This window comes from Dermacentor silvarum, chromosome 4, assembly GCF_013339745.2.
Source record: "Dermacentor silvarum isolate Dsil-2018 chromosome 4, BIME_Dsil_1.4, whole genome shotgun sequence".
NCBI lineage: Eukaryota > Metazoa > Arthropoda > Arachnida > Ixodida > Ixodidae > Dermacentor > Dermacentor silvarum.
The window spans coordinates 137,199,737-137,217,901 of NC_051157.2; the positions used below are offsets into that span (position 1 = coordinate 137,199,737).

Here is an 18,165-nt window from a genome sequence, read left to right on the forward strand (position 1 = left end):
AATGCAAAAACGCCCGTGTGATTGCGCTGTAGTGCACGTTAAAGAATCCCAGGTGATCAAAATTAATCCCGAGCCCTCCACTACGGCGTGCCTCATAATCAGAACTGGTTTTGGCACGCAAAACCCCATAATTCATTCATTCATTCACCCATCCAGCTCCCTCCTATTTTTTATCGTATACCCACAGCACCTATTGGCATTATAGTGCGGGGTTTAAAAACGCAGGAAAGTAAAGCGGGTAAACGTGACATAGCGTTTACATAAATAACTTCTTAGAGTGCCCTAATTTAGAGGCATACAGAGAACGAACAGAGATCGCAGCCGCTCCAGGAGAGTGAATACGCCAACTCTCAGCATTCTGAGCACTTAGGAGGACGGACGGAAAAAACTTTATTGATAAAAGCACCTGCGAGGTTGCCGACCCGGGCTCAGGCCACCCGGGCATTATGTGCGGTGAGGCATAGCCTTTCCACCGCTGCGCGGGCCCGCTGGATTGCTCATAGTTGGTCGTGTAGATCTGAGCTAGTCAGAGCGCTTAGCCATCGCTCCTCGAGAACGTCCCGTTCAATGTTGTCCTCTCTGTATATTGATCTCATCTCTGGGCATTTCCATAGGACGTGTGTCATGTCGGCATGTTCGTGCTTGCAGAGCTTGCAGCTCGCTTCTGGGTATTGTGTGGAATTTACTCTGTTTAAGTGCAGTGTGTTTCTGAAGGTTCTGGTTTGCAACCTTCTCTAATCTATTTCTTGAGATCTGTGTAGTTCTTTGTGCGGTTGTATTATATTGCTTGTTTTTCAACCATCCAAAGCCACTCTATTCTTACTCCCTGTTCTGTAGGAAAACACTAGAATGACAACGCATGCTAACATTCTGAACGTTATTCTCCATTTTTGTCTTCGAAGTGTTTACGTGTGTCTAACGGGAAATCTGTGTGCAATGAGTTGATTTTAGGTTGGTCGAAACCTAACTCCTGGAACAGTGCATGGCCCGACCTGGAACCCGCCAGTCCAGCCAACTGAGCTCTTTCATGCGCCTCTGCGATCTCCGCTAGTGTGTTATGTGTGCCAAGCTGCATTAGGCGTTCCGTGCACGTGCAGCTCGGGACACCCAGTGCCTGCTTGGTCATCATTCTAAGTTGGATATTTAGCCTTGCCTTTTCAGAGGGTTTTCAGTTGTGCATCGCCGACAGTTTGACCTCAGCCGAAGAGGATTTCCCACACCACATCCCACACTCAAGAGACCACAAGCACTCACTTTGAGACTACTTCAAACCAATACATGCCTCACACCCAAACACCTACACTATTACATGGCGGAACGATTCCCCTATACACAGTGCGCGAATTGTAATAATTTACTTAACCTCAAACAGAGGCTTTAACCGTGCGACCGAACCACCAATGCCAATTTCACTCAGGACCTGGCCAGGTTCGAGGCTGCCATTCGCAGTCCGGATCGGGTTGAATAGCTTTGGGCAGTCCAGCAAGCCCACGACGCGACCGCGAAGCTCCGTCTTCCGGTCCGACGTGGGATTAGCCCTCCTATGGGGCACTCCATAGCCTTGCAGGACCCAATAAAGTTTTTCATCCAGCCATCCATCCATCCATCTTCATTTTTGTCACACCATACGGTTGGCACAAAACGACCGCATAACCACTCCCCGGCATTCCGCCCGTTTCCTCACTAGATAAACGTTGTCAAGGACAGCCGTTGCAGCCTTGAAGAAGACAAGTGTCCTTGTCGAAACTTTGGCTGCAGCCGAGACATCCCTTGTTCTACAACAACTGTTGCTCGCTGCAAGTCCACATCGTCCTGCGAAACTTCTTGAATAAAAAAAAAACATGGGCAGCTTGCACTAGTGGTACAAGGCTGTAGTAAACAGTGGAGCTGGTGATCGACTTAGCTTCTTCCATGTTTTACTAGGCTTGGCTAAGTTTTGCTAGGAAATGCTAAGTGCTGTTAGACATGGTATTCCAAATCTGCTCGCCGACGATGCGCAGATACTCGCTTGGCCACACGACGCGCTTCAAGATGAGCGGCTTCTTCTTCGGGTGTCCGGATCTTCTTTGGTCGTTCCATGACAAGGCTACATGTACTCGCCACAGAGTCAATGAGAGTTTTGCCGCCGTCGTGGCGGCTCCGAGCTTTATCTCCCCGCTGGCGTCACGGCTAAGCTGCGCCTCCACACTTGCCGGGGCGTGGCTCGTCGAAACCTGCCGAGCCGCAGCTAGAGGCGCCGGCTGCAGTCACGGACACTGCGCGCGTTCGGTGGGAACGCGGGGAAACGCGGAAACGTGGACGGCGTCGCCAGCAACTCTGCGCGTTGCCGCGTTGGTGCTGCTACAATTTGTTTCTCTCTATCTCACTCTCTTTCTCTCTCCCGAGCATAGTGCGTGCCGTGCGCATGCTCTCCTTCCCTCTCCTTATCGTTCCATGTCAAGGCAACATGTGCACGGCACGTAGAGGAGGCGAAGCACACGCCGCACCGCGAGGTGGTTGCTAGGCAACGCGCGGTGACCTCATCGCCTGGCGCAGTGTTTTGTTCGCACTACGCGGCCTAACCGAGAACCTATACAGCTCTCGGTTAAAAGCTAGATTATTTACAGTATATGCACAGAAACAGGTCGATGAAGCAACAAGTGTGAATTATTGATTGAATAAATTTGAATTGTAAAGCATAAAACATGTGCTTACTGCTTCATCTCCACATCCGTTTGAGTACGTGCAGCTGTCGTAAGATGCATCGCTGTTTTCTTCGCACACTGTTGAATCAAGTCAGTCATCTGAAAATAATAGAATAACTTAAGCACCACCAACTAGAAAGTGCTGTGTCTGCATCCTGCTTAATGCTTGGGCAGAAGTCGTACTTGACGTTTGAACAGAAAGAGTCAGAGCGGCAACCTTACAGATTTACCCCGTTTCTAGTCCTCTAAGTGAAGTCTTCCGTAGTGGGAACAACTTGATTTGGAGAAGTTTGTTTCATCTTGAATATAACTTGAAACAGCTCAGAGGGACGAGGACCGGATCAAGAAATCAGCCACGCAGGAAGATAGCTGTTTATCAAACGCTCATCCTGTTGTGGTTCTCTTCTTGTTCGTGTCCTCCTCCCTCCACGCTGCTTCAAGTGAAATTGAAGTCATCTGTTAGGTGCAGATGCTCTTTAATTAAAAAGTGCTGCCACTACCTTACACTTACACTATTCACTCACACTCTCCACTTTAAAAAGTGGGCACTACAGTAATAATTCGCACCAGTGAATTCGTATAAGTGCATTTATGAATAATTGAGGAAGACAGAATGTGCTTTGTCGAATAGGTTCATGTACAAGACTAAGGCTACATCAGATCACGGGAAAAAGATGTCGATTCTCAGTCAACTCATTTTTTTACGTGAATGTAGCGTATAAAAGCGCTTAAATTTGACCACCAGTCACCAAAATAAGAAAAGTTGCATATTTCCTAGCATGCTATAATTTTTGGTGATTTAGAAAAAATGCACGGCTGCTGCGCACTTCAGACAAGGCGAAACATAAGCTCCAACACAAATGACTGTGAGCATGATAGACGAACTGTACATTCAACAAGTGCCATTTATTGCTAATTTACTGTCCACAGAACGATTAGATGGCATCAAAGAGGAAAGCAAGACGCCCTGACCTTTCGCAGTTTTCCCGTTGTGAAGGCGGGACTAACACTTGGCCGAATTCTGCGCCATGTTTCCAACGGGGTTACGCCAATCGTGTTATCCAGTAGAGGCTCAAAAAACTGAAACGGCTGAAAGTTATAGGCATGTCTCAGATCAACGCTGATTATTATCCACATTGTACTCACTTATTGTGAAATGAATGATCGAGGGCAGTCAGTTTATTCAAATGACCTCTCTTGATGCGCACGTAAGCATGCCAGCATGGTTTGTTCTATGATGCTAAGTGCGATACATTTAAGGACATTTGGCTCGTAGGGACGTTTCGACTAGCACTGGAGCTCGCGAGAGCGGTAATTCAGCTGGCTATAAAACCAGCTGAAATTATGGTGATTCGTAGCAATCATGGTGAGAAATTAATTGCGTAAACATCGGGCTGTGAATGTGAAATTGTCATTTCATTATTGCCTATCAATCGGTAACTAAGGCTAGTGTGTGGCATTTGTAAAGCTACCAGCATCTATAAACATAACGTTTACTTCCTGTCGGAAAACATCCAAGGCCGGAACTGCGGCGGCCAGCTGTCACTGGGGCCCCACAAGTTCTCTTAATGCTATTCACGGTTCTGAAGGACGCCCAACGTCCAAAACTGGGCAACGGGCTTGCTAGCTCACTTGGACAGGACAGACGAAAAAGCGGATACAGGGCTACCTGTGTCCCGCCTGACGTGTCTGTCTTTGAGTATCACATACACCTGAGCAGCAACAACACCCCCATAAGTTTACAAGACAAAGGTGACCAATATATCATTAAGCAATAAATTTCTGCGAACCTACCACAAGAAGTGCAATTTTGGTTCGTCTCCCTCAACATAAGATTTCTTAAAAGAGTGCGGACGTGAAATGTTCTACAGATTGAATTAATTTATTGATGTACTTAGGAATCTAGCATACTATTATCCAGAGCACTTGAAAGGCATTAGAGTGGGGGATGAGAAGAAAATAGAAGGAAATACAAAACAATGCTGGCGAAATATGCTGGAACAAAAATGCGCAGATCAAGTAAGCAAAGTATAATAAAAGACATGAATATAAAGGTTACACTTAACATGCAAGTCGCTTTGAAACTGTTCGCACCTCTGCCGGCTTTCGTGCTTCTATCACAAAGCAATAAAAAAAGTCAGATGTCCGTTTCACTGTAAGTTATGAAACATATACCACCCACTCTTATGAAGCGCTTGATGACGTGCTGACAAGCATCAATGACGAAACGAACATAGGTTCAGTTGCCCACCTCCAGCGTACACGAAGGAGAGGTCCAGTCGCGAGATCGTCCGGGGTATCCCGAAGTATCAAGACTGTATAATATACTGGAACGACGTAAAGGGGCACGGCCAGCCCGATGATCATGTCACAGCGATGACATTAAAATTATGGTGTTTTGCGTGCCAACACCACGATCTGATTATGAGGCACGCCGCAGTGTGGGACTGCGGAACAATTTCGACCACTTGGGGTTCTGCAACGTGCATCTAAATTTAAGTACACTGGTGTTTTCGCATTTCGCTCCTTTCTAAACGCGGCCGCCGTGGCCTGGATTCGTTCCTGCGACCTCGTGCTTAGCAGCCCAACACCATAGCCACTAAGCAACCAGGGTGGGTATTTATGACATCAACGTATCTATTTGGGGTTAGTGAGAACCATTGGTGAATTTATATTGAGCTAGACGTTACCAACATAGTTACCAGGGCAAGTCCCCATGTCGCAACATTTGCTTCTTCAGCATTCCATGTTCGACCACTGTTACTCACTTCAAGCCTCAATATTCCTGTGAACGCAATGCGAAAGCACCCGTGTACTTAGATTTAGGTGCACGTTAAAGAACGCCAGATGGTCCGAATTTCCGGAGTCCCCCACTACGGCGTGCCCCATAAGCAGATCGTGGTTATGGCACGTAAAACCACATAATTTATTATTCCTGTGAACTTCTGTATTGTTTCGGTTCCAGTTACCCTGCATATCCCCTGGCGCCTGCGCCTTCTCTTAAATGAACGCAGAAAATAATATCGAAGTGAGCTACATTCCAAGATCGCAATTTTAAAATACAGGCTAGTGTTAGCCTCAGCGGCTGCTTCATCAGCCAGAAAAACCAAAACAAAGGCTCAAGAACGGGGTGCAGTTACATTGAAGTTCCAGCACCTCCTTCCCCTGATGTCGTGGGCTGTGCCAGTGTCTACTCGAGTTTAAGTAGTTTTTCAAGCGAAGCTTGTATTGCCTCACAAGTGTCGACGGTGGTGGTGGTGGTGTCACGCTAAAACCCTACGAGAACCTGTCGAAAACTCGCGTCTCGTTCACTTGGTATATGCCAAGATTGGCGTGGAAGGGTACGAATGTATGAATAAGATAACTGATAGGTCACGACATCAATAACGTCACATGCTGGTCAGTTACGTCACGATTAACGATAATAAAATGATGTGTGGCGCATACCCACATTGAATATGCGGGTATGAGCCAGGGACAAGAAAAAAGAAAGAAATCGGAGTAGCTTGCACTAGTGGCGCAAAGCTAAAGACACAGCGGAGCTGATCGGCTCCTAGCTGGTCCTGGCTATACGAAGTAATGCTAAGTCATACGAAGTAATGCCAAGTGATCATTAGTTATACGAAGTGTATAAGCATTTCCTCGTGGTCCGTGGCTTCGGGGAACGCCTCGCGAAGCACACGTAGGGGAAGTGAGGCGAAAGCTATGCACAGTGTACGGGAGACAAGCAGTAGATGACACGACGGGATGATGTCATGGCGCATGCGTAGTAGCGCGAAGCTGGTGGGAGCTCGGCCGAGCCGCCGCCAGAGGCGCCTGCTGCAGTCATGGACATCGCGAGCGTTCGGCGCTAATGCGGGAAAACGGAGAAGCTCGGATGGCGTCGGCAGCACCTCTGCGCGTTGCCTCATTGGGGCTGCTACAATGTTTCTATCGCTCTCATTTTCTTTCTCTCTCCCGAGTATAGCGCGCGACGCGCGCACTCTCTCTCGCTCTCATTTTCCCTTTCTCTCTCCCAAGTATAGCGCGCGACGCTCCGCGAGATGTCTTCTAGGCAACGCAGTTACAGTGTACTAGAATACTTTCCAGTGGCGCGACCACGCCTCTCCGCCTGACGCACGCGGTGGCACCTGCAGCGGCGGCGCTGCAATCGACCGCTCTTGAAAGCTCGCCTCTGCAGCGTACGTGGCACTCAATAATGCAAAGCGTGTATGGTTATGTACCGCAGCTGTTTTAACGTAATTCAGCTTGGGTTTGCAATTATTTCGCAGGTATTTTATAATTGTTGAGGTCTTTACGCTGGCCGTATGATTTCGGGGACCTCTCAAAATAAGCAAAGCCAGTAGCAGACGAAGGCCAGTTGATGCGCCGTAAACAATTTCTTTTTCGCGCTTAGTCGCCGATTCGGGCGAGGTCGTAATACCGGAATATTTCGCGAGTACTAAATTTTGCGAAGTAATGGTTATTCGTGGGACCGAATGTTCACGTGATCGCAAAAAAGCATTGTTTAGAGTGTCTGCTAGGGTGCACATGCACATAAATCAGGCCGATTAAAGCTGATTTCATGTTTACACGACAAACACTTCACTTTTAAATCATGTCTGGTACGCAGTACGAAATATGACACGGAGGAAAAAAGATGGAAAAACGACTTCGAAACTGCTTTCTCTGTCCCACACGATTTTATTGCAGGTACTTTTCATTTACACAAGAATCATCCCGACAGCTTCAATGCACTAAACAAGCAGAAATTCAGCTAATTTAGCCTGCTTAGCTTGAGGTGCTGTGCTGCCTTTCTTTTTGAGAATATATTCGCTTTGTTTAAACCTTTGATAAAGAAATGGAGCCGCGTGGTGACATAAAAGCTAACTATGCGAGGGGTCATACTCTCTGCATGAGCTCTGCATCCCACCTTCAAAGGAGCGGCACAATGAATCATGTGCAGGATGTCCATTATACTTTCCCGATGAACTTTTCGTGCACTAAAGCAATTTGTGAAAATGTCTTCAAGCCTTGTGATAAAACGGAACAGTTCAACCGAGGGGTAGAGCAAACCTCCTTCATCATTGTGGTGCACGAATTCTGCAGCAGGCAGGCGGCGACCTTCTTCTGTAGGAAGTAAGAGGCTGTCAATACATGCACAACATTTGGCGGGCAGCACACACTTTTTCGCCACGTATCCAGAAATATAATAAGTTAGCCTTGAGTCGCTCCTCTGGACATGATACTCGTGTTCCACTGCTTCATTACCACATGAACCCGAAGGTCCCGCTTGTTTTTCTGTGCAAAGCTTCATTTCGTCAATCAGCTGTTGCTTTGCAGTTTCTTCCCTGTCCCCAACATCAAGAAGAGAACTGATGACATCACTCTCTGTATTCCCGCCAGCAACACTGTGCGCCAAGTTATAAAAAGAGAGACAGTGAACAGTGAGCAGGAACTGCTGTGGCGTCGGGTGTGAGTTGCAGCCAGATGAGAGCCTGACAATTCCAAAAAAGTTTTCCACTTTATCCTGGCTCAGCCGGGATGTCAAGAAGTAGCTAAAGCCAACTTGCCCATGCAAGTAGCGAAGGAGCTCAAGAGTACTTGTTAGAGTGACTCTTGAGCCCTCTGCAGTGGACTCGCTCAAAAATTTTTTCTTATCAGCATGACACTCCCCGATGTCCAGGAAACTGAGCATTTTCTTAATGGTTTCTTCACCAGCAGAATTGGGTCTGAGAGCTTCGGCTGTGTACCTTGCAGTCATCACTGCAATCAGTGACTTCATTTTCATGAAGAGCTTCTCTGTCGCTTCAATTTTACCACAGCTCCTTTCCAAATGAGTACGGTAAAGAAAGAATGCCCGCAAAGGACCATGCCCAAACAACTGGAATGCGTAACTTGCCCGCATTTTTTCGAAATTTTTGAGGCTTATGTGGACGCTGGTTATTCCAGGCATTGCTTTCATTGTGACAATATTGCTATCCAGTTTGAGAGCTTCTCTTGCAAATTGCATTGAAACTGCACCATCAGGGGTGTCAAAAGTTGTGATGAGAAGCCTGTTTCGAACGTTTTTGACAAGGTGAGGAAAATCAGAAAAAAAAATGTATGAACCGACTGCTGTCAACAGGATGAGGCTTCTTGCAGACAACTTCCTTTAAAGATGCTCGAATGTTAAAGATGCGCCACATTTTCCTGTTCCAGGCCGCTGCATCGCACGTTACGAAGTCCACAAAGAGGCCAGCCCTTTCTGCTAAAATTGTGGACTCTAGCACAACTTTGGCCAACAGGTCCCCTTTCACGTTCTCGTTGCTCCCGAAAACACCACTAACCTGAGTCCAGCTGCCAACCAGTGGCACAAACATCACAACGAGGCCATGATTGCATGGCAATGTTTTTTCTTTTTCGGGTGTATATGGGCCCAGGTCCACAAAACCTTCAATCTTCGCACCTGTGGTCACTGACAAATGTTCAGCAAGCTTCATTTCATCAATGATTATTCCACCATGTCGGTGGAACACATCCAGAAGGGCAACCTTTTGTTTCAGCACATTGAGCATTTTTTCATTGAACCCGAAGCCGCTTCTGTATTGAGCAGTGTACTTACGCAGGGTTGTTTCACTTGGGAGTGTCAAAATGTTCTGCCTCCGCATATACTGATACTGCTTTGGGCTTCTCTTTTTCAGCAAGATACATTCAAGAATCCATTCTTTGTCAAATTTCATGCCACGCGGGCTCTTCCTTCTTGATCCCTCGAAGCACTGCCTGACAGCGAGCTGCTGCTTTGGTGACAAAAAACTTCACTTTTCAGAAAGTATTTCTTCAGCTGTTGCAGCACACTCGCTTTTCATTTTCTTGAGGTCCAAGACAAGCTTGTGTACCTTCGATAAAAGCCGCTGGTTTTTACGGGTACATGCTTGCAGTTTCTTAGAAACACTGCCTCGGAACCCCGAGCTAGCATTATTGCTACTTTGCTTCCTACCTTGACGCCTTTCGAGGCGCCACTGCCGCCTAACGAGCGCTTTTCTTACGTACTTGCAAACGACGCAAGCGGTTCCTTCTTTTGTTGCCTTGCCTTAGCAGTTAGATCTGTAAACTGCTGTTGCCTCGCACTTAATTTGGCGTTGCAATTTTGTAGTTAGGCTGGTCCTTAGGTAGCTTTCATCTCGGGACGCTGCGCCTTTGCAGATATACATATAATGTGCGTCCTGCAGAGTGGTTATAGCATCTTGAATAGTTGCCACTGACGCACCAGCCACCTGCTTACCAAGCACGAACGTCTTCGAATGTAAAGCACCGGCACTATCCGCAGTGAAGAACACGGCCTTTTCCACAGTAACCACGCCAGAGAGCGAGTCGAGGGAACATGAAGTAAAACATACTCCGTCTGCATCGTGAAGTTCGTGCAGCTTCCAGCGCTTCCCAGGCACTGTGATTTTCATCACCGCAGCGACAGTCGCAGCCTCACAGACTTCGTTGCCACCCGTAGCACCCGTATGTTCGTCAACCTCTGTCGCCTCTGGAACCTTCCCTCGTGCCTTCTTTCGCGGTGGGACTTCGTCATCGCTCTTTCTTTTTTTCTCGTTCCTCTTGGGAGTAGGCTACTCGCTCAGGTAAGCTGGAAGATTCGGCAAAATTGTGGGGACTGCGTCCGGAGTAAGCGTAGGCGTCCCGCGTGAAATACGAACTTCCTCACCATTTATACGGTGCACATAGTCCCTGACAATGAAACGCTGCTCAAAATGCAGTTCACATACCGCGCAGTCTGCGGTTAGCGGCTTGTCGGCTCTATGTAGGTTCCTTTCCCACGTGCATCTCCGTTGCGGGTCTGCAGGCGCCTTGAATAGCGACAGCTTCTTCGCACTGTTAGTTCGGGCGTATCCTGTGATACACCCTGGTGCGTAGCAGTGGTTGAGACGTTTCTTTGCACTCATTGACGCAAGTGGCCGCATTCACATGAGAAACTTGGCGAAACACAATCACACAGAACGAAATGCCACAGCCAAAACACACCACTGAAATGCAATGGCCATGCGTGCTCAAACCGCTCGTTTGCAAGAGTAGTCGACGACAGCGCCACCGCTTCAGGTGCCACTTCCGCTGACACGCGCAGCAAGGCGCGGCCCCCTCCGCTCGTTGCACTGAATTGCTTCTAGTTCACTGTAACGCAGTGGCAGGCGGCACACATTACAACCGGCTTAAACAACTCCACTGTTAAAACAGGGGCCTTTTACCGGGGCCGCATATTTCAACTCCGCTGGTTGAGTGTGTCGCAGGGAGGGAACGGGTCGGATATGGTGTTGGCGCCTGCTCCGCCGGGCTGCCCTCGCATCAGATCAGTTTTGGTGCCCGGATGGGAAGGCCCGGAGTGGTGCGTTCCGCCTAGGAGCAGGCGCCTTTGAGTAACGGCACCAGAACTCACTCGGGAAAGGGCTCGTCGACATGCCGATTCTAGCGTGAGGGCATCAGAAGCCCAGGCGAAACGTCAACAAAGAGCCGCGGACCCCGAGTGGCAGGAGCGTGAAGTTTAGGCAAGACGTCAATGAAGAGCCACCGACCCTGAGTTTAGGGCAAACGATAGCGTCGTCTTGCCACAAGCGTCGCTTACCCTGATTTTCTTGACAGGGGAATGGCAGCAGAGTTTTGTCAACGGACCGCGACTGCATGAAACTTTTGCGCGAATAAAGCACCTAATTTCGGGATTTTTAGAAGTTGTTCGTAAATAAAGCAGCCCCAAATCACAGACATTTTGAAAAATGTATCCGTGAACGTCCAGCGATGCTGCAGAGACTCGAAATTCAAAACCCGAAAATTAGGCTTCCATGTTATCGTACAATAACTGACACGTTCTCGCCTACGAAAAAAAATAACACATGCTTTTCATATACAATTTTTATGACCAACTTATTTAACTTTGCGATAATTTCCAGTTCACGCTCTTTTTCCTAAGTCCAGGTCTATGCCTATCTGATACACCACGCATCGTAGCTCTGGTATTTCTTGTTCTTCTCACCCCTTGGTCATCTTTATTCGCTAGTTTGCCTCAAATTATACAACAAATATTCTAGCTGTTAGTACTCGCCTACAAGTCCATAGTAAAATAAAACACTCTCACGCAATGGTGAATATCCTTTTAGTCGATTCAATCAGAGCGTGGTAGGCGCAGTGGTACTGGCAACGACTGACAAGAGATCACGAGAGTGGTGAGCGTTGGTCTAAGGCAATTAGGTGGAAAAGCGGGTGATTTATCACCATGGCATTATCTTGTTTTGCAAAAATCGTTTGACGGCTTTGCTGGCATTTCAGAATTGACTCTCTGGAGTTTATTTTCTTGACTGTTTGATTGTATATGTGATTTTTTAACGTAACTTACTGTTTACATGATAGGCACATATCAGTAACTGTGGTATGAACGTTTCCTGCGTATGGCTTGGTGTGATAGGCCCGCCTTCAACAAAATGTGGTCGTGGAATGAATTTCAGCCTCACCATCCTGTCCGGTAAAGTCGGAAAATCTTTCACAAGCACCAACTTGATCAACTCAGGTTCTGCCACCATGAGAATTGGTTCGCCACCTTCAAAAAAACTGCACATAGTGCAAATTTAATACAGCTTCAAAATAATCAAAGAAAAACACTTCGTTTTTCCATTTATGCATGATATTTCGCCACACGAAACTTCCATCATCAACATAGCCTCGCATGTACGCACGCACCCAAAGAGTCTGCCCATCTTCTTGTAGCGTTCCTGGTCCACAATGTGGGGAGGCTGCAATAAACAACACCAAATTGAAACTGGGTTTCAGTATTTGCACATTGCGGAATATAGGAAAAAACACGGGTGATAAAACAAGAGATGCAAAGACCACAAAATATGAGATGCCGCGAAAACTTAGCCACTAGTCACTACATTCACTCAATTCATAGACGGTAATTAAGCAAAGTGCTGCAGACTTTCTGCTCTTCATGCTCTTATCGCCCCGAAATAATTCATAACCGCATGGTATAGCAAATATATGTGATTGTGCAGGCAACTACAGAAAATTTATTTCGGCAGACCACCTCACTCGCTAAAGTACATCTGAACCGCGTCTTATCCAAAAGTGCACTGGCAGCGTAAATTTCACGATTTTTGTAAGACACATGGTGCCCGATTGTCCGTCTTAAAGAACCGTTCGCCTAAGCAGTAATTCCGCTTGACTGCGATAGCAATTACGCGGACACTCGAAGCGCGCTCACACCCTCGTGATGTCCCGGTATCATCGGCGCACGCGCGGCTCCCGCACTGAGGTTTGAAGGACTTCAGAGATGCGCAGTGCTTTGGCTGCAAAAACGGCGATGCCAATTGGCAGCACCGCTATAAGCTCCGCTAAATCTACTCCGCAGCGAATCCAGGGCAGCGTTCTGCTTTGCAGTGCCATAGCATGAACGTTGTCCGCTCAAACACTAGAGTTCCGGTTCAGTAGCTGTGTACATACCTCACAATGGCCGCGCTGGAATGCTAGTACTCGCGCTCCAGCGTGGCGTTCGCCTCACCGTGATCCAAACAGTGGTCTGAGTGGAGACACACAATAGACTTCAAGCTACAAACGTCCATGATCTTCCTTCGGTCTCATCTCGTACACCATCGTGCGGCAACATCGTTGTCGGCCCTCGTCATCAGGTTAGTGTTGTGAGACTCCTAGTAACGAGATGCCAGGGCGCTGTTTACTCCGTAGCAGCAGTTGCTTCCTTCGCTAGCTGTGTCGCACCAACGTGTTGACCACGTACTGTCGGCCGACGAAGTTAAAGAACACCATCCGAGGAACTCGGGAGCAACGATATACGTTGCTATCGTCTTCAATGCTTTGCTGTTGGCGAAACAGCAATTTTCTTTATTTCTCCGAAGGGTCCGATGACACTTCCTTCTTGCTCTGTGGTTAAGTGTTTGGTGCCTGCTCCGTGCTCTATGACGTCGCGGTCATGGTATCTCTGCGCCGCTCTCATGGCAATGCGTTGCCAGCCTTCTTGGCGGTGACAGAAATTCTGTCCGACTACACCTGTAAAATCTTTTGTTTCTTCAGGTTATGCCTTCCAATCTTGCGGAGATGGTGCACACTCGTCCTCCTACTCACTGCCGCTGAAGGCGGCCGGTCTTGTTGGGCGGCCAAAGATACCACGACTTCTTTCTGTAAATTCTTATATTCACAATGATACTATTTGCAGCAACAGATCACCTCCGGTCTAGTGAGACCGGAGGTGTTCTCTAGGACGGCACCACGGCGCTTCCGCCTTGATCTGCCTGGCCCGTCCAGTCATTCCCCTACGCGAGAAAAGCATTAAAGAAATTACAGCAGATCCACGAGGTGAATGATGATGAGATTGGGCGAAGCTCCTGGAAGTAATCATCGGTAAAACCGTGAAAGTTCTTCCGTTAATTCGCCCGATAAAATTGACGTGAAACGATTGATTAAATGTTTTATCAAACTTTTATTGCTGGTTTCCGTTGTCCTTTCATTATGACCGCTTTGTGTTTTGAACAATACGTTTAGTTTATACCGACATCTGGTACTAGCGTTAACACTGGTTACACACTACGACGGGGACGAACGGGTGCCGCTATAAGGAGCTTCGCCCCTAAAAGCGATCACAATGAGCCAAGTTTGGCAATACATTCTGCAAATAATGAAGAATGCCCCCCGCTTAGGGGTGCCGTCTCGGTCGATTTCTCCGTGCCGAAGTGGGGTACGTACAGGGCTTAGCTTCTCTAAATGCCACGTAATGGCGTGAAGGGCGTTTGCGGGACGACCTGCTTCCCATTTTGAATTTACTTCCTGCCTTTTTCGGCTCTCGGGGCCCAGCGGCATCCCGTAGACTTTACAACAATGTTGATATGTAATCTCACTACTGTTTATGATATTTCTCTGCTTCTTACTGATGGCATGCATAATGTTCATGTTAAATCTTGTTCTCTAGTTGTTGTCTTCCCAGCTCCGCGTTTCCGTGCTTCTTTACTAATGGTATCTCTTATTTAACCTTTTGTAGACTTTATGCAGTCTCTTAAAAAAGCGAAAGGTTGTCGCTATGATTTTCGAATAATTCCGGCAATAATGTAACTCGGGCTGATCAATCCTGCTCCATATTTTCATGCTGTGATTCGGCTGTGATGATCGAGCTGTGTCGTAGGGTAGATAAAGGACCTCAAGAGAAAAGGCCAGCAGTTCAGTCCGTCACTTCCTTCTCACCAATTCGCTCCAGACATTCTGATCTTCAGTCTTACCAGTCACGAGTACTGATAGCAGATGACAACACTATTCTGCTGGAGTCAGGAGGCCCTTTCTGGCTTGAGAAAGCCTCGCTGTTTCCAGTCCAGCTACGCTAGACACGTATTTCATGGGGACCTGGACAGTTATCTTGATTTATTTCTCAATAGCTTGCTATTCATTAGCCACAGTTGAACATGTGAATCGACCGGTGGTGACCAACGCAATAAAAGGACGCTAACCACAATCAGGGTCACCAGTCAGCCTCTAGAGTCTGTAAAGGAGCACGTTTATCTAGGTCAGTTACTCACAGGGGACCCTGATCATGAGAAAGAAATTTACAGAAGAATAAAATTGGGTTGGAGTGAAAACGGCAGGAATTACCAAATCCTGAGTGGGAGCTTACCATGGTTGTTGAAAAGAAAAATGTGCAATCATTGCATTATACCGGTGCTAACATATGAGGCAGTAACTTGGAGGTTAACAAAAAAGCTCGAGAACAAGTTAAGGAACGCACAAAGAGCGATGGAACGAAAAATGTTAGGCCTAACGTTAAGAGACCGGGAGAGAGCGGTGTGCATCAGAGAGCAAACGGGGATAGCCGATATTCTAGTTGACATTAAGAGGAAAGAATGTAGCTGGGCAGGGCATGTAATGCGTAGGATGGATAACCGGTAGATCATTAGAGTTACAGAATGGATACCAAGAGAAGGGAAGCGCAGTCGAGGACGGCAGAACACTATAGGTGGGGTGATGAAGTTAGGAAATTTGCAGGCGCACGTTAGAATCAGCTAGCGCGAGACCGGGGTAACTGGAGATCGCAGGGAGAGGCCTTCATCCTGCAGTGGACATAAATATAGGCTGATGATGAAGATGATGATGATGAACCACACTTAAACAAGACTGCACACCAAAGCTCTCTTGCAAATAATCCTTGCTTGAATCACGCACACATACGCATATTGAAAGGATGAAAACGCAAAAACGAGTTACTAAACAAAGAAATTCCAAACACGGGGTCTTGTATTTTGATTTTTGAAGTCTTGTTCCATGTAAAGCGGGAAGTTTTGGTTGACGCTTTCGCAATACCAGGTTTAGGAATTAACGTGACGGCGGCGAACGAGCCGTGCCGTCGTTCCTACTAAGAAGGCGGCGAGCCGAGCGCAGGCTGCCGCGACCAGCGTCTCAAGCTCCTGGAGCAACACTGCGCGTGCCGAGCTTGCGCTTCGAGCACGCGCTGCATTTCTTTTTATTGTTTACTTCCTTGACAGTCGGCGCGAAGGCACCGGTTGGGAGCGCCGACCAAAGCGCCCCGCGTTGCAGCGTCGGTGGGCGCTACACAGGCACTTTAACACATATAATCACCCTGGTTGAAGCATATGAGGATGGGCATTATTGGCATTGACATTGGCAGCAGCGGCAGCATGGAACGACCATCGTCTTATGCAAATACTTGTATTTTACAGGTTAGTCCCTATCCTGTCTTCTTTTTAGGGGCGAAGCTCCTTAAAGCGGCACCCGTTCGTCCCTCGTCGTAGTCGTAGTGCGTAACCAGTCTTACGTTTTGACCTGCAAGGTGGTGCCGGTGGGAGATTTCTCCTGTGCGTTGTTGAACAATAAAAAATTCGCAGCGTGCGCGTTAACTAAAAGCCGAATTCTTCTGTCACTCATTCCCCATTAGCAGCCATTGGCATGTTCCAGTAGGAAACGTTAGTAGAAGTAGAAGTGTAAGTGTTAGCTAAAAGCCGACTTCTGCTGTCTCTCATTCCCAGTAGCAGCCATTGTTTACCTCCAAGGTAGTGCCTGGTGAGATTTTATGAATTGCTTAATAGATGGCGTTGTGTGTCCGTATATGTATGTATACCCATATATACATATATATGTATACGTATAGTAAACCGGAAGCCGACTTCCGCTTCCGGTTCCACTTCCGGTTCCGCTTCCGTTTCCACTTCCCGTTCCGCTTCCTGTTCCGGAAGCCAGCTTCCGGCTTCCGGAGAACGCTTCCGGCGTTTTATGAAAAAAAAATTCCGAAAGTTGTGTCCGTAGCGCAGAATCAAACCAGGGACCCCTCGCTTCCGAACGCGCGGCGCTAACCACTACGCCACGAAGCGCACATAGACACACGCACCACGATGGCAATAAATACCCAACATTAACGAAAGGCCGCGTTTCTAGCGCGTTTCTAACGCGTTTGTGCTAGCGCGTTACGGCCCGTGTAAGAAGCTGGTGTAAGACGCTGTGGCCTCTCCGCCTTACCTTCAACGCGTTTCGAACGCGCTGCCCAAGGCGGTGGCAAGTCAAGTTCAAGTCGAGGAGCGTTTATGAATACGAGGGGTATACTCTCTCAGCAATCATGTGATGGCGTCGGCAAACGCGGTGCACGTTCCGGCATGTGTAAATGGCTGCGTAAGACGCTGTGGCCGCTCCCCCTTACTAGAGAGTACTGCACGTTTCTAACGCGTTTGTGCTAGCGTCCCCTTAAGCGGGAGATCCGATGATTCCCTCCGGAGCTTCGCCCACTCATCATCATTCACCCCGTAGATATGCTGTGATTTTTTTCTTAGTTTCCCATCTCCTGCTGCCAAAGCGTGCGACAACGTGAATATGCCTTTGCTCTGACAGTGTGCGATTTCCAATGTGTGTTTCACGAACTCTGATTCAACAATAGAATGCACTGACTGTCGTCTTAAATATCACACGGGAAAGTGTGCAGAAGTCTCAGACAGGACATTTGAGACGAAGCAATGATATTATCGAAATCCTTGGCGTTGTTCAGCTCGCAGACGCATGAAAAGCCGTGCATATCTATCCGGGAAATCAGTCGATGATGCCGATAAGCAGGACATTCGGGTGCGGCTCAGATTAATCAACGAAAAGCTAGAGTAACTAATACCACTGAAAGAAACTGTTTAAAGCATGGAAGACACAATTCAGTTCATGAGCGAAAGGTATGATGAACTTTTAACTCGAACAGAATGAATGAATGAAAAACTTTATTTCACGAGCTCTTCAGCGCATGCGCTGGATGGAAGTGGTTCCCACTTCACGGGAATCCATATGCTGCTCTCGCCGCCTGGCCCCTGGTTACGAGCTAAAGCTGGTCTTCCAGGGCGGGGCTGGACAGCAATATCTTCCATCGCTCTCTAAGGGGTTGGATGGGTAGGGGGATCATGTTGGGGTTAGGATTGGTGAGGAGTGGTGGGTGTTGTTGGCTAAATTTACATTCTGCAATCATGTGTTGCAGTTTACCTGGCTCGTGACA

At 47.7% G+C, this 18,165-nt stretch overlaps 2 protein-coding genes across 7 annotated transcripts in view; one reads left to right on the top strand and one right to left on the bottom strand.

The window, feature by feature from the left end:
* Positions 1-18,165, bottom strand: part of LOC119448927 (cytochrome P450 3A8) — a 381,638-nt gene that overhangs the window by 329,743 nt on the left and 33,730 nt on the right. Inside the window, exons 3-6 of the mRNA XM_049666107.1 lie at positions 12,375-12,427; positions 12,149-12,245; positions 3,657-3,773; positions 2,695-2,783 (exon numbers count right to left, since the gene is read on the bottom strand). Coding sequence (XP_049522064.1) covers positions 2,695-2,783; positions 3,657-3,773; positions 12,149-12,245; positions 12,375-12,427 — 356 coding nt within the window. The remainder of the gene's footprint in view (positions 1-2,694; positions 2,784-3,656; positions 3,774-12,148; positions 12,246-12,374; positions 12,428-18,165) is intronic.
* Positions 1-18,165, top strand: part of LOC119448925 (uncharacterized) — a 349,207-nt gene that overhangs the window by 229,728 nt on the left and 101,314 nt on the right. The window lies entirely within an intron of this gene.